This window comes from Oncorhynchus masou, unplaced genomic scaffold, assembly GCF_036934945.1.
Source record: "Oncorhynchus masou masou isolate Uvic2021 unplaced genomic scaffold, UVic_Omas_1.1 unplaced_scaffold_2305, whole genome shotgun sequence".
Classification (NCBI taxonomy): Eukaryota; Metazoa; Chordata; class Actinopteri; order Salmoniformes; family Salmonidae; genus Oncorhynchus; species Oncorhynchus masou.
The window spans coordinates 17,324-32,483 of record NW_027008771.1 but is presented as its reverse complement, the minus strand read 5'-3'; the positions used below and the strand labels follow the sequence as shown (position 1 = coordinate 32,483).

The 15,160-nt window shown below is 52.7% G+C and overlaps 1 protein-coding gene across 1 annotated transcript in view; it reads right to left on the bottom strand.

The window, feature by feature from the left end:
- The window catches only part of LOC135533268 (BMP-2-inducible protein kinase-like), a 63,664-nt gene that overhangs the window by 31,457 nt on the left and 17,047 nt on the right, over positions 1-15,160 (bottom strand). The window contains exons 8-10 of the mRNA XM_064960671.1: positions 8,473-8,594; positions 6,205-6,286; positions 3,231-3,363 (exon numbers count right to left, since the gene is read on the bottom strand). Of these exons, the coding sequence (XP_064816743.1) occupies positions 3,231-3,363; positions 6,205-6,286; positions 8,473-8,594 (337 nt within the window). The remainder of the gene's footprint in view (positions 1-3,230; positions 3,364-6,204; positions 6,287-8,472; positions 8,595-15,160) is intronic.

Sequence of the window (15,160 nt, the reverse complement as noted above, 5' to 3'; positions counted from 1 at the left end):
CATATAGTTTACTATAGCCTGGAGTGGAGGGGACATATAGTTTACTATAGCCTGGAGTAGAGGTGGGAGTAGAGGGGACATATAGTTTACTATAGCCTGGAGTAGAGGGGACATATAGTTTACTATAGCCTGGAGTAGAGGGGACATATAGTTTACTATTGCCTGGAGAAGAGGTGGGAGTAGAGGGGACATATAGTTTACTATAGCCTGGAGTAGAGGTGGGAGTAGAGGGGACATATAGTTTACTATAGCCTGGAAAAGAGGGGACATATAGTTTACTATAGCCTGGAGAAGAGGTGGGAGTAGAGGGGACATATAGTTTACTATAGCCTGGAGTAGAGGGGACATATAGTTTACTATAGCCTGGAGTAGAGGTGGGAGTAGAGGGGACATATAGTTTACTATAGCCTGGAGAAGAGGGGACATATAGTTTACTATAGCCTGGAGAAGAGGGGACATATAGTTAACTATAGCCTGGAGTAGAGGTGGGAGTAGAGGGGACATATAGTTTACTATAACCTGGAGAAGAGGTGGGAGTAGAGGGGACATATAGTTTACTATAGCCTGGAGTAGAGGGGACATATAGTTTACTATAGCCTGGAGTAGAGGTGGGAGTAGAGGGGACATATAGTTTACTATAGTCTGGAGTAGAGGGGACATATAGTTTACTATAGCCTGGAGTAGAGGTGGGAGTAGAGGGGACATATAGTTTACTATAGCCTGGAGTAGAGGGGACATATAGTTTACTATAGCCTGGAGAAGAGGTGGGAGAAGAGGGGACATATAGTTTACTATAGCCTGGAGTAGAGGGGACATATAGTTTACTATAGCCTGGAGAAGAGGTGGGAGTAGAGGGGACATATAGTTTACTATAGCCTGGAGTAGAGGGGACATATAGTTTACTATAGCCTGGAGAAGAGGTGGGAGTAGAGGGGACATATAGTTTAATATAGCCTGGAGTAGAGGGGACATATAGTTTACTATAGCCTGGAGAAGAGGTGGGAGTAGAGGGGACATATAGTTTACTATAGCCTGGAGAAGAGGTGGGAGTAGAGGGGACATATAGTTTACTATAGCCTGGAGTAGAGGGGACATATAGTTTACTATAGCCTGGAGTAGAGGGGACATATAGTTTACTATTGCCTGGAGAAGAGGTGGGAGTAGAGGGGACATATAGTTTACTATAGCCTGGAGTAGAGGTGGGAGTAGAGGGGACATATAGTTTACTATAGCCTGGAGTAGATGGGACATATAGTTTACTATAGCCTGGAGTAGAGGTGGGAGTAGAGGGGACATATAGTTTACTATAGCCTGGAGTAGAGGGGACGTATAGTTTACTATAGCCTGGAGTAGAGGGGACATATAGTTTACTATAGCCTGGAGTAGAGGGGACATATAGTTTAATATAGCCTGGAGTAGAGGGGACATATAGTTTACTATAGCCTGGAGTAGAGGTGGGAGTAGAGGGGACATATAGTTTACTATAGCCTGGAGTAGAGGGGACATATAGTTTACTATAGCCTGGAGTAGAGGGGACATATAGTTTACTATAGCCTGGAGTAGAGGGGACATATAGTTTACTATAGCCTGGAGAAGACGTGGGAGTAGAGAGGACATATAGTTTACTATAGCCTGGAGAAGAGGTGGGAGTAGAGGTGACATATAGTTTAATATAGCCTGGAGTAGAGGGGACATATAGTTTACTATAGCCTGGAGTAGAGGTGGGAGTAGAGGGGACATATAGTTTACTATAGCCTGGAGAAGAGGGGACATATAGTTTACTATAGCCTGGAGTAGAGGGGACATATAGTTTACTATAGCCTGGAGTAGAGGGGACATATAGTTTACTATAGCCTGGAGAAGAGGTGGGAGTAGAGGTGACATATAGTTTAATATAGCCTGGAGTAGAGGGGACATATAGTTTAATATAGCCTGGAGAAGAGGTGGGAGTAGAGGTGACATATAGTTTAATATAGCCTGGAGTAGAGGGGACATATAGTTTACTATAGCCTGGAGAAGAGGGGACATATAGTTTACTATAGCCTGGAGTAGAGGGGACATATAGTTTACTATAGCCTGGAGTAGAGGGGACATATAGTTTACTATAGCCTGGAGTAGAGGGGACATATAGTTTACTATAGCCTGGAGTAGAGGGGACATATAGTTTACTATAGCCTGGAGAAGAGGTGGGAGAAGGCATGTACATTTTTTACATTGGTTACAGAGTGAACCGTAAAGGGTTTGAAATAGATCACCACCTCTGTACGATCCAATATCCCCAGAGGTAAAACACAGTTCGCCACAAGGTGGAGCTATTGACTAATATTTGTACTGAAGGACTAACAGTGGGTGTGTGAAGAATGAACGACAGTCTGATTTGGGCAAATGAATCGGACAGTTATGTGTTTACACATCAGAAACATTCACGTGACAATGGTCAGTGTGGTTGAATTATTATACTGCTTGACAGCTTTGTGGTTAGTGTGTTGCTGAGGGACAAGGCAGATGGACTTACTGATTGAGAGCTTTGTGGTTGGTGTGTTGCTGAGGGACAAGGCAGATGGACTTACTGATTGAGAGCTTTGTGGTTGGTGTGTTGCTGAGGGACAAGGCAGATGGACTTACTGATTGAGAGCTTTGTGGTTGGTGTGTTGCTGAGGGACAAGGCAGATGGACTTACTGATTGAGAGCTTTGTGGTTGGTGTGTTGCTGAGGGACAAGGCAGATGGACTTACTGATTGACAGCTTTGTGGTTAGTGTGTTGCTGAGGGACAAGGCAGATGGACTTACTGATTGAGAGCTTTGTGGTTGGTGTGTTGCTGAGGGACAAGGCAGATGGACTTACTGCTCGACAGCTTTGTGGTTAGTGTGTTGCTGAGGGACAAGGCAGATGGACTTACTGATTGACAGCTTTGTGGTTAGTGTGTTGCTGAGGGACAAGGCAGATGGACTTACTGCTCGACAGCTTTGTGGTTAGTGTGTTGCTGAGGGACAAGGCAGATGGACTTACTGATTGACAGCTTTGTGGTTAGTGTGTTGCTGAGGGACAAGGCAGATGGACTTACTGCTTGACAGCTTTGTGGTTAGTGTGTTGCTGAGGGACAAGGCAGATGGACTTACTGCTTGAGAGCTTTGTGGTTAGTGTGTTGCTGAGGGACAAGGCAGATGGACTTACTGATTGAGAGCTTTGTGGTTAGTGTGTTGCTGAGGGACAAGGCAGATGGACTTACTGATTAAGCAGTGCAACTTGAAGGAGAATTTGGAATTGTCGGGAACGACAAAGGTTCCCTCACATATGGCGACTTGACTCTCCCCGAACGGGAGCGAGAAGAAACACAGCTTGTACAACAAGCAACCAAGAGCCTGAAAGAGAAGAAACACAGCTTGTACAACAACCAACCGAGAGCCTGAAACAGAGAAACACAGCTTGTTCAACAACCAACCGAGAGCCTGAAACAGAGAAACACAGCGTGTACAACAACCAACCAAGAGGCTGAAACAGAGAAACACAGCTTGTACAACAACCAACCAAGAGGCTGAAACAGAGAAACACAGCTTGTACAACAAGCAACCAAGAGCCTGAAACAGAGAAACACAGCTTGTACAACAACCAACCGAGAGCCTGAAACAGAGAAACACAGCTTGTACAACAAGCAACCAAGAGCCTGAAACAGAGAAACACAGCTTGTACAACAAGCAACCAAGAGCCTGAAACAGAGAAACACAGCTTGTACAACAAGCAACCAAGAGCCTGAAACAGAGAAACACAGCTTGTACAACAAGCATCCAAGAGCCTGAAACAGAGAAACACAGCTTGTTCAACAACCAACCAAGAGGCTGAAACAGAGAAACAGAGCTTGTACAACAACCAACCAAGGGCCTGAAACACAGCTTGTTAAACAACCAAGAGTAAGGTGACCATTTTGACAAACTAAGATGTCTTAAAAACAAGTGCTAACATTGAATACGAGTTAAAATACGGGAGTCTAAATGTCTCTGGTTGAAAAGTTACATGAGAAATTAATGATGAGGGGCATTTAAAGTTTCATAAACCTGTTCCACGCGCTCACGGCCAGCCACGCGCTCGCCCACGGCCAGCCACGCGCTCGCCCACGGCCAGCCACGCGCTCGCCCACGGCCAGCCACGCGCTCGCCCACGGCCAGCCACGCGCTCGCCCACGGCCAGCCACGGCCTCGCCCACGGCCAGCCACGCGCTCGCCCACGGCCAGCCACGCGCTCGCCCAGCCACGCGCCGCCCACGGCCAGCCACGCGCCGCCCACGGCCAGCCACGCGCTCGCCCACGGCCAGCCACGCGCCGCCCAGCCACGCGCTCGCCCACGGCCAGCCACGGCCTCGCCCACGGCCAGCCACGCGCTCGCCCACGGCCAGCCACGCGCTCGCCCAGCCACGCGCCGCCCACGGCCAGCCACGGCCTCGCCCACGGCCAGCCACGCGCCGCCCACGGCCAGCCACGCGCTCGCCCACGGCCAGCCACGCGCTCGCCCACGGCCAGCCACGCGCTCGCCCACGGCCAGCCACGCGCTCGCCCACGGCCAGCCACGCGCTCGCCCAGCCACGCGCTCGCCCACGGCCAGCCACGGCCTCGCCCACGGCCAGCCACGCGCTCGCCCACGGCCAGCCACGCGCTCGCCCAGCCACGCGCTCGCCCACGGCCAGCCACGGCCTCGCCCACGGCCAGCCACGCGCTCGCCCACGGCCAGCCACGCGCTCGCCCACGGCCAGCCACGCGCTCGCCCACGGCCAGCCACGCGCTCGCCCACGGCCAGCCACGCGCTCGCCCAGCCACGCGCTCGCCCACGGCCAGCCACGGCCTCGCCCACGGCCAGCCACGCGCTCGCCCACGGCCAGCCACGCGCTCGCCCACGGCCAGCCACGCGCTCGCTCACGGCCAGCCACGCGCTCACGAAACCTCCTGCCAAGCAAAACTAAGGAGGAGGCCCAACAGGCCTACCTGCCTGGACCAAACTACACAAACTAAGCTCTTCTGTTACTGACTGGCTAGTCCACACACATAAACCTACGCGCACGTACACACACCCCCCCGGGTCTCCGTACACACACCCCCCCGGGTCTCCGTACACACACCCCCGGGTTTCCATACCCCCCCCCCCCCAGGTTTCCGTACACCCCCCAGGTTTCCGTACCCCCGGTTTCCGTACACCCCCCCCCAGGTTTCCGTACACCCCCCCCCCCCCCAGGTTCCCGTACCCCCCCCAGGTTCCCGTACACCCCCCCCCCCCCCCCAGGTTCCCGTACCCCCCCCCCCAGGTTTCCGTACACCCCACCCCCCAGGTTTCCGTACACCCCACCCCCCAGGTTTCTGTACACCCCCCCCCAGGTTCCCCCCCCCCCCCAGGTTTCCGTGCCCCCCCCCCCCAGGTTTCCGTACACCCCCCCCCCCCCCCAGGTTTCCGTACCCCCCCCCAGGTTTCCGTACACCCCCCCCAGGTTTCCGTACACCCCCCCAGGTTTCCGTACACCCCCCCCCAGGTTTCCGTACCCCCCCCCCAGGTTCCCGTACACCCCACCCCCCAGGTTCCCGTACCCCCACCCCCCCCCAGGTTTCCGCACCCCCACCCCCCCAGGTTTCCGTACACCCCCCCCCCCCCCCAGGTTCCCGCACACCCCCCCCCCCCCAGGTTTCCGTACACACCCCCCCAGGTTTCCGTACACCCCCCCCCCAGGTTTCCGTACACCCCCCCCCCCCCCCAGGTTTCCGCACACACCCCCCCCCCGGTTTCCGTACCCCCCCCCAGGTTTCCGCACACCCCCCCCAGGTTTCGCACACGCCCCCCCAGGTTTCCGTACACCCCCCCCAGGTTTCCGTACACCCCACCCCCCCCAGGTTTCCGTACACCCCCCCCCCAGGTTTCCGTACACCCCCCCAGGTTTCCGTACACCCCCCCCAGGTTTCCGCCCCCCCCCCCAGGTTTCCGTACCCCCCACCCCCCCAGGTTTCCGTACACCCCACCCCCCCCCAGGTTTCCGTACCCCCACCCCCCCAGGTTTCCGTACCCCCCCCCCCCCCCCCCAGGTTTCCGTACACCCCCCCCCCAGGTTTCCGTACACCCCCCCCCAGGTTTCCGTACACCCCCCCAGGTTTCCGTACACCCCCCAGGTTCCCGTACACCCCCCCCCCCCCCCCCCAGGTTTCCGTACACCCCCACAGTTCTAAACTCACCCAGATATCAGCCTTGGTGGTAATGGCCTTCCCTGCGTACACGTTGATCATCTCTGGAGCTCGATAAGACAGGGACGTGTACCTACACACAGGAAGTGATCAGGGCAAAAGGTTATCTATGCAGTTACGGTATGTATGTAAGAGTGGTACTACTGCTGAGAAGGATGGCACCCTACGTAGTGCACTACTGCTGAGAAGGATGGCACCCTACGCAGTGCACTACTGCTGAGAAGGATGGCACCCTACGCAGTGCACTACTGCTGAGGAGGATGGCACCCTACGTAGTGCACTACTGCTGAGAAGGATGGCACCCTACATAGTGCACTACTGCTGAGAAGGATGGCACCCTACGCAGTGCATTCCTGCTGAGAAGGATGGCACCCTATGTAGTGCACTACTGCTGAGAAGGATGGCACCCTACATAGTGCACTACTGCTGAGAAGGATGGCACCCTACGTAGTGCACTACTGCTGAGAAGGATGGCACCCTACATAGTGCACTACTGCTGAGAAGGATGGCACCCTACGTAGTGCACTACTGCTGAGAAGGATGGCACCCTACATAGTGCACTACTGCTGAGAAGGATGGCACCCTACGTAGTGCACTACTGCTGAGAAGGATGGCACCCTACATAGTGCACTACTGCTGAGAAGGATGGCACCCTACGCAGTGCATTCCTGCTGAGAAGGATGGCACCCTATGTAGTGCACTACTGCTGAGAAGGATGGCACCCTACGTAGTGCACTACTGCTGAGAAGGATGGCACCCTATGTAGTGCACTACTGCTGAGAAGGATGGCACCCTACGCAGTGCACTACTGCTGAGAAGGATGGCACCCTACGCAGTGCATTCCTGCTGAGAAGGATGGCACCCTACGCAGTGCATTCCTGCTGAGAAGGATGGCACCCTACGCAGTGCACTACTGCTGAGAAGGATGGCACCCTACGTAGTGCACTACTGCTGAGAAGGATGGCACCCTACGCAGTGCACTACTGCTGAGAAGGATGGCACCCTACGTAGTGCACTACTGCTGAGAAGGATGGCACCCTACGTAGTGCACTACTGCTGAGAAGGATGGCACCCTACGTAGTGCACTACTGCTGAGAAGGATGGCACCCTACGTAGTGCACTACTGCTGAGAAGGATGGCACCCTACGTAGTGCACTACTGCTGAGAAGGATGGCACCCTACGCAGTGCACTACTGCTGAGAATTAGTCCTATGTAAGAGTAAAAGTGGATTGATGGAACAGAGTCGAGGTGTCCTCCACAGTATAACTAAGCATTAAGGCACCTCTGGGGGGGGGGTTGTTGTATATGACCAATATACCTGTTCTTAGACACGACGCACCGCAGAGTGCCCGGATACAGCCCGTAGCCGTGGTATATCGGCCATATATCACAACCCCCCCCCCCCCCAGAGGTTACCTTCATGCTGTTATAAACTGGTTACCAACACAACATAATTAGAGCAGTAAAAATACATGTTGTCATACCCGGGGTATATGGTCTGATATACCACGGCTGTCAGCCAATCAGCATTCAGAGCCCGACCCATCCAGTTTATAAAAAGACAAAGATTAACTTGTTGGACCAACAGCCACTGTGGCAGGTAGGTATATAACATCTATTATTTCATTACCAACCAAAATATTTTGTTGCCACTAAAATTACACCAACAAAATGAACGAGTATGTTTTCTAAAAACAAATGTATTACTAGCATAAAGTAAATGGTGGTTTTATATTGTTTAATTAAAAAAAAAACATTTGTGATGAGAATATTTTTTAAACGAAAACAACACACGTTGTCACCTGCCCCTTTAAGGGCGGGAGGTTACCGTGGTAACACTGTGCCCGTGAGATTGAGAGTCTGAATAGCGGCAGTGTCGTCTTCCCTTCACTAGCGGTTGAAAACTCAAACATTGAAGAAAATCAACCTGGCTTGTGAACAAAACAACATAAATAGATCAAGAAACACCCTTCAGTAGACTTTCCTTTCCGGTAAATTAGACCAACTTGTATGGCTGTGTACAGCGCTTCTAAACAACAACAACTAATCTTTCACTCAACTCTTCACGTGCTCACAGCCCCCCCCCCCCCAACCAGGCAGGAAGGTGTTCTTAATGTTTTGTCCAGTCCTAACTGGAACTAAAGCAAATAGAGGGATCTGTGGGACAGTTCACATGATGTGAAATGGGGTGCGCTCTAGCTACACAGGCACATGGAAGACAATCACCTGGGTTCACAGACACACCCCCCCACACTCACTTCCTGATTTCGTCCTCCACAGCGGTCACTCCGTCTTTATGTGGAAGCAGCACTTTGAGAGAAGCACTTCCAAAATCACACAGAACATAACTCCCATTATCACTGAGGAGGATGTTCTCTACCTGGAACAGAGAGAGGGGAGACAGAGAGAGGAGAGACAGAGAGAGGGGAGACAGAGAGAGGGGAGACAGAGAGAGGGGCGAGACAGAGAGAGGGGAGACAGAGGACAGAGAGAGGAGAGACAGAGAGAGGGGAGACAGAGAGAGGGGCGACAGAGAGAGGGGAGACAGAGAGAGGGGAGACAGAGAGAGGGGCGACAGAGAGAGGGGAGACAGAGAGAGGGAGACAGAGAGAGGGGAGACAGAGAGAGGGGAGACAGAGAGAGGGGAGACAGAGAGAGGAGAGACAGAGAGAGGGGAGACAGACAGAGGGGAGACAGAGAGAGGGAAGACAGAGAGAGGGGCGACAGAGAGAGGGGCGACAGAGAGAGGGGAGACAGAGAGAGGGGCGACAGAGAGAGGGGCGACAGAGAGAGGGGAGACAGAGAGAGGGGAGACAGAGAGAGGGGCGACAGAGGACAGACAGAGGACAGACAGAGAAAGAGGAGACAGAGGACAGACAGAGAGAGAGAGAGAGAGAGAGAGAGAGAGAGGACAGACAGAGAGAGGGGAGACAGAGAGAGGGGCGAGACAGAGAGAGGGGAGACAGAGAGAGGAGAGACAGAGAGAGGGGAGACAGAGAGAGGGGAGACAGAGAGAGGGGCGAGACAGAGAGAGGAGAGACAGAGAGAGGGGAGACAGAGAGAGGGGAGACAGAGAGAGGGGAGACAGAGAGAGGGAGACAGAGAGAGGGAGACAGAGAGAGGGGCGAGACAGAGAGAGGGGAGACAGAGAGAGGGAGACAGAGAGAGGGAGACAGAGAGAGGGGCGACAGAGAGAGGGCGACAGAGAGAGGGGCGACAGAGAGAGGGGAGACAGAGAGAGGGGAGACAGAGAGGGGGAGACAGAGGACAGACAGAGAAAGAGGAGACAGAGGACAGACAGAGAGAGAGAGAGAGAGAGAGAGAGAGAGAGGACAGACAGAGAGAGGGGAGACAGAGAGAGGGGTGAGACAGAGAGAGGGGAGACAGAGAGAGGAGAGACAGAGAGGGGGAGACAGAGAGAGGGGAGACAGAGAGAGGGGCGAGACAGAGAGAGGGGAGACAGAGAGAGGGGAGACAGAGAGAGGGGAGACAGAGAGAGGGGAGACAGAGAGAGGGGAGACAGAGAGAGGGGAGACAGAGAGAGGGGAGACAGAGAGAGGGGAGACAGAGAGAGGGGAGACAGAGAGAGGGAGACAGAGAGAGGGGGCGAGACAGAGAGAGGGGAGACAGAGAGAGGGAGACAGAGAGAGGGGAGACAGAGAGAGGGGAGACAGAGAGAGGGGAGACAGAGAGAGGGGAGACAGAGAGAGGGGAGACAGAGAGAGGGGCGAGACAGAGAGAGGGGAGACAGAGAGAGGAGAGACAGAGAGAGGGGCGACAGAGAGAGGGGAGACAGAGAGAGGGGAGACAGAGAGAGAGGGGAGACAGAGAGAGGGAGACAGAGAGAGGGGAGACAGAGAGAGGGGAGACAGAGAGAGGGGCGACAGAGAGAGGGGCGACAGAGAGAGGGGCGACAGAGAGAGGGGCGACAGAGAGAGGGGCGACAGAGAGAGGGGCGACAGAGAGAGGGGCGACAGAGAGAGGGGCGACAGAGAGAGGGGAGACAGAGAGAGGGGCGACAGAGAGAGGGGCGACAGAGAGAGGGGAGACAGAGAGAGGGGCGACAGAGAGAGGGGCGACAGAGAGAGGGGAGAAAGAGGACAGAGAGAGGGGAGACAGAGAGAGGGGAGACAGAGAGAGGACAGACAGAGGACAGAGAGAGGGGAGACAGAGAGAGGGGAGACAGAGAGAGGGGCAAGACAGAGAGAGGGGCGAGACAGAGAGAGGGAGACAGAGAGAGGGGAGACAGAGAGAGGGGCGAGACAGAGAGAGGGGAGACAGAGAGAGGGGAGACAGAGAGAGGGGCGAGACAGAGAGAGGGGAGACAGAGAGAGGAGAGACAGAGAGAGAGGAGAGACAGAGAGAGGGAGACAGAGAGAGGGGAGACAGAGAGAGGGGAGACAGAGAGAGGGAAGACAGAGAGAGGGGCGACAGAGAGAGGGGCGACAGAGAGAGGGGCGACAGAGAGAGGGGCAAGACAGAGAGAGGGGCGACAGAGAGAGGGGCAAGACAGAGAGAGGGGCGACAGAGAGAGGGGAGACAGAGGACAGAGAGAGGGGAGACAGACAGAGGGGAGACAGAGAGAGGGGAGACAGAGGACAGACAGAGGACAGAGAGAGGGGAGACAGAGAGAGGAGAGACAGAGAGAGGGGCAAGACAGAGAGAGGGGAGACAGAGAGAGGGGAGACAGAGAGAGGAGAGACAGAGAGAGGGGCAAGACAGAGAGAGGGGAGACAGAGAGAGGGGAGACAGAGAGGGGAGACAGAGAGGGGGAGACAGAGAGGGGGAGACAGAGAGAGGGAGACAGAGAGGGGAGACAGAGGACAGAGAGAGGGGAGACAGAGAGAGGGGAGACAGAGGACAGACAGAGGACAGAGAGAGGGGAGACAGACAGAGGGGAGACAGAGAGGGGAGACAGAGAGAGGGAGACAGAGAGAGGGGAGACAGAGAGGGGGAGACAGAGAGAGGGGGCGACAGACAGAGGGGAGACAGACAGAGGGGAGACAGACAGAGGGGAGACAGACAGAGGGGAGACAGAGAGAGGGGAGACAGAGAGAGGGGAGACAGAGAGAGGGGAGACAGAGAGAGGGGAGACAGAGAGAGGGGAGACAGACAGAGGAGAGACAGAGAGAGGAGAGACAGAGAGAGGGGCGAGACAGAGAGAGGGAAGACAGAGAGAGGGGAGACAGAGGACGGACAGAGAGAGAGAGGACAGACAGAAAGAGAGAGAGGACAGAGAGAAATAGAGAGAGAGAGAGAGGACAGACAGAGAGAGACAGAGAGAGAGGAGAGACAGAGATATAAATATTATTGTCAGCATGACTGAAGCTTTAAGCTCTAGGATATAACATTGTACTGGTGAAGTAGCTGCATTTCCCCAGAGGCTGGCCAGTAAAACACCTGTTTATTCACCAGTAGTAGTGGACAGGCTGGCCAGTAAAACACCTGTTTATTCACCAGTAGTAGTGGACAGGCTGGCCAGTAGAGAACTAGTTTATTCACCAGTAGTAGTGGACAGGCTGGCCAGTAAAACGCCTGTTTATTCACCAGTAGTAGTGGACAGGCTGGCCAGTAAAACGCCTGTTTATTCACCACCAGTAGTGGACAGGCTGGCCAGTAAAACGCCAGTTTATTCACCAGTAGTGGACAGACTGGCCAGTAGAGAACTAGTTTATTCACCAGTAGTAGTGGACAGGCTGGCCAGTAAAATGCCTGTTTATTCACCAGTAGTAGTGGACAGGCTGGCCAGTAAAACGCCTGTTTATTCACCAGTAGTAGTGGACAGGCTGGCCAGTAGAGAACTAGTTTATTCACCAGTAGTAGTGGACAGGCTGGCCAGTAAAACGCCTGTTTATTCACCAGTAGTAGTGGACAGGCTGGCCAGTAAAACACCTGTTTATTCACCAGTAGTAGTGGACAGGCTGGCCAATAGAGAACTAGTTTATTCACCAGTAGTAGTGGACAGGCTGGCCAGTAAAACGCCTGTTTATTCACCAGTAGTAGTGGACAGGCTGGCCAGTAGAGAACTAGTTTATTCACCAGTAGTAGTGGACAGGCTGGCCAGTAAAACGCCTGTTTATTCACCACCAGTAGTGGACAGGCTGGCCAGTAGAGAACTAGTTTATTCACCAGTAGTGGACAGGCTGGCCAGTAAAACGCCTGTTTATTCACCAGTAGTAGTGGACAGGCTGGCCAGTAAAACACCTGTTTATTCACCAGTAGTGGACAGGCTGGCCAGTAAAACACCTGTTTATTCACCAGTAGTAGTGGACAGGCTGGCCAGTAGAGAACTAGTTTATTCACCAGTAGTAGTGGACAGGCTGGCCAGTAAAACGCCTGTTTATTCACCACCAGTAGTGGACAGGCTGGCCAGTAAAACGCCAGTTTATTCACCAGTAGTGGACAGACTGGCCAGTAGAGAACTAGTTTATTCACCAGTAGTGGACAGGCTGGCCAGTAAAACGCCTGTTTATTCACCAGTAGTAGTGGACAGGCTGGCCAATAGAGAACTAGTTTATTCACCAGTAGTGGACAGGCTGGCCAATAGAGAACTAGTTTATTCACCAGTAGTGGACAGGCTGGCCAGTAGAGAACTAGTTTATTCACCAGTAGTGGACAGGCTGGCCAATAGAGAACTAGTTTATTCACCAGTAGTGGACAGGCTGGCCAATAGAGAACTAGTTTATTCACCAGTAGTGGACAGGCTGGCCAATAGAGAACTAGTTTATTCACCAGTAGTGGACAGGCTGGCCAATAGAGAACTAGTTTATTCACCAGTAGTGGACAGGCTGGCCAATAGAGAACTAGTTTATTCACCAGTAGTGGACAGGCTGGCCAATAGAGAACTAGTTTATTCACCAGTAGTGGACAGGCTGGCCAGTAAAACGCCTGTTTATTCACCAGTAGTAGTGGACAGGCTGGCCAGTAGAGAACTAGTTTATTCACCAGTAGTGGACAGGCTGGCCAATAGAGAACTAGTTTATTCACCAGTAGTGGACAGGCTGGCCAGTAAAACGCCAGTTTATTCACCAGTAGTAGTGGACAGGCTGGCCAGTAGAGAACTAGTTTATTCACCAGTAGTAGTGGACAGACTGGCCAATAGAGAACTAGTTTATTCACCAGTAGTAGTGGACAGGCTGGCCAGTAAAACGCCTGTTTATTCACCAGTAGTAGTGGACAGGCTGGCCAATAGAGAACTAGTTTATTCACCAGTAGTGGACAGGCTGGCCAATAGAGAACTAGTTTATTCACCAGTAGTGGACAGGCTGGCCAGTAGAGAACTAGTTTATTCACCAGTAGTGGACAGGCTGGCCAATAGAGAACTAGTTTATTCACCAGTAGTGGACAGGCTGGCCAGTAAAACACCTGTTTATTCACCAGTAGTGGACAGGCTGGCCAATAGAGAACTAGTTTATTCACCAGTAGTGGACAGGCTGGCCAATAGAGAACTAGTTTATTCACCAGTAGTGGACAGGCTGGCCAGTAAAACACCTGTTTATTCACCAGTAGTGGACAGGCTGGCCAGTAAAACACCTGTTTATTCACCAGTAGTAGTGGACAGGCTGGCCAGTAAAACGCCTGTTTATTCACCAGTAGTAGTGGACAGGCTGGCCAATAGAGAACTAGTTTATTCACCAGTAGTGGACAGGCTGGCCAGTAGAGAACTAGTTTATTCACCAGTAGTGGACAGGCTGGCCAATAGAGAACTAGTTTATTCACCAGTAGTGGACAGGCTGGCCAGTAAAACACCTGTTTATTCACCAGTAGTGGACAGGCTGGCCAATAGAGAACTAGTTTATTCACCAGTAGTGGACAGGCTGGCCAATAGAGAACTAGTTTATTCACCAGTAGTGGACAGGCTGGCCAGTAAAACACCTGTTTATTCACCAGTAGTGGACAGGCTGGCCAGTAAAACACCTGTTTATTCACCAGTAGTAGTGGACAGGCTGGCCAGTAAAACGCCTGTTTATTCACCAGTAGTAGTGGACAGGCTGGCCAATAGAGAACTAGTTTATTCACCAGTAGTGGACAGGCTGGCCAATAGAGAACTAGTTTATTCACCAGTAGTGGACAGACTGGCCAATAGAGAACTAGTTTATTCACCAGTAGTGGACAGCCTGGCCAATCGAGAACTAGTTTATTCACCAGTAGTGGACAGACTGGCCAATAGAGAACTAGTTTATTCACAAGCTATGGACAGACTGGCCAATAGAGAACTAGTTTATTCACATGTAGTGGACAGACTGGCCAATAGAGAACTAGTTTATTCACCAGTAGTGGACAGCCTGGCCAATCGAGAACTAGTTTATTCACCAGCAGTGGACAGACTGGCCAATAGAGAACTAGTTTATTCACCAGTAGTGGACAGACTGGCCAATAGAGAACTAGTTTATTCACCAGTAGTGGACAGACTGGCCAATAGAGAACTAGTTTATTCACCAGTAGTGGACAGACTGGCCAATAGAGAACTAGTTTATTCACAAGCCATGGACAGACTGGCCAATAGAGAACTAGTTTATTCACCAGTAGTGGACAGACTGGCCAATAGAGAACTAGCTTATTCACCAGTAGTGGACAGACTGGCCAATAGAGAACTAGTTTATTCACGAGCCGTGGACAGACTGGCCAATAGAGAACTAGCTTATTCACCAGTAGTGGACAGACTGGCCAATAGAGAACTAGTTTATTCACCAGTAGTGGACAGACTGGCCAATAGAGAACTAGCTCATTCACGAGCCGTGGACAGACTGGCCAATAGAGAACTAGCTTATTCACCAGTAGTGGACAGACTGGCCAATAGAGAACTAGTTTATTCACCAGTAGTGGACAGACTGGCCAATAGAGAACTAGCTCATTCACGAGCCATGGACAGACTGGCCAATAGAGAACTAGCTCATTCACGAGCCGTGGACAGTCCTTGTTATGTTGACACTTTTCGCTCACAGC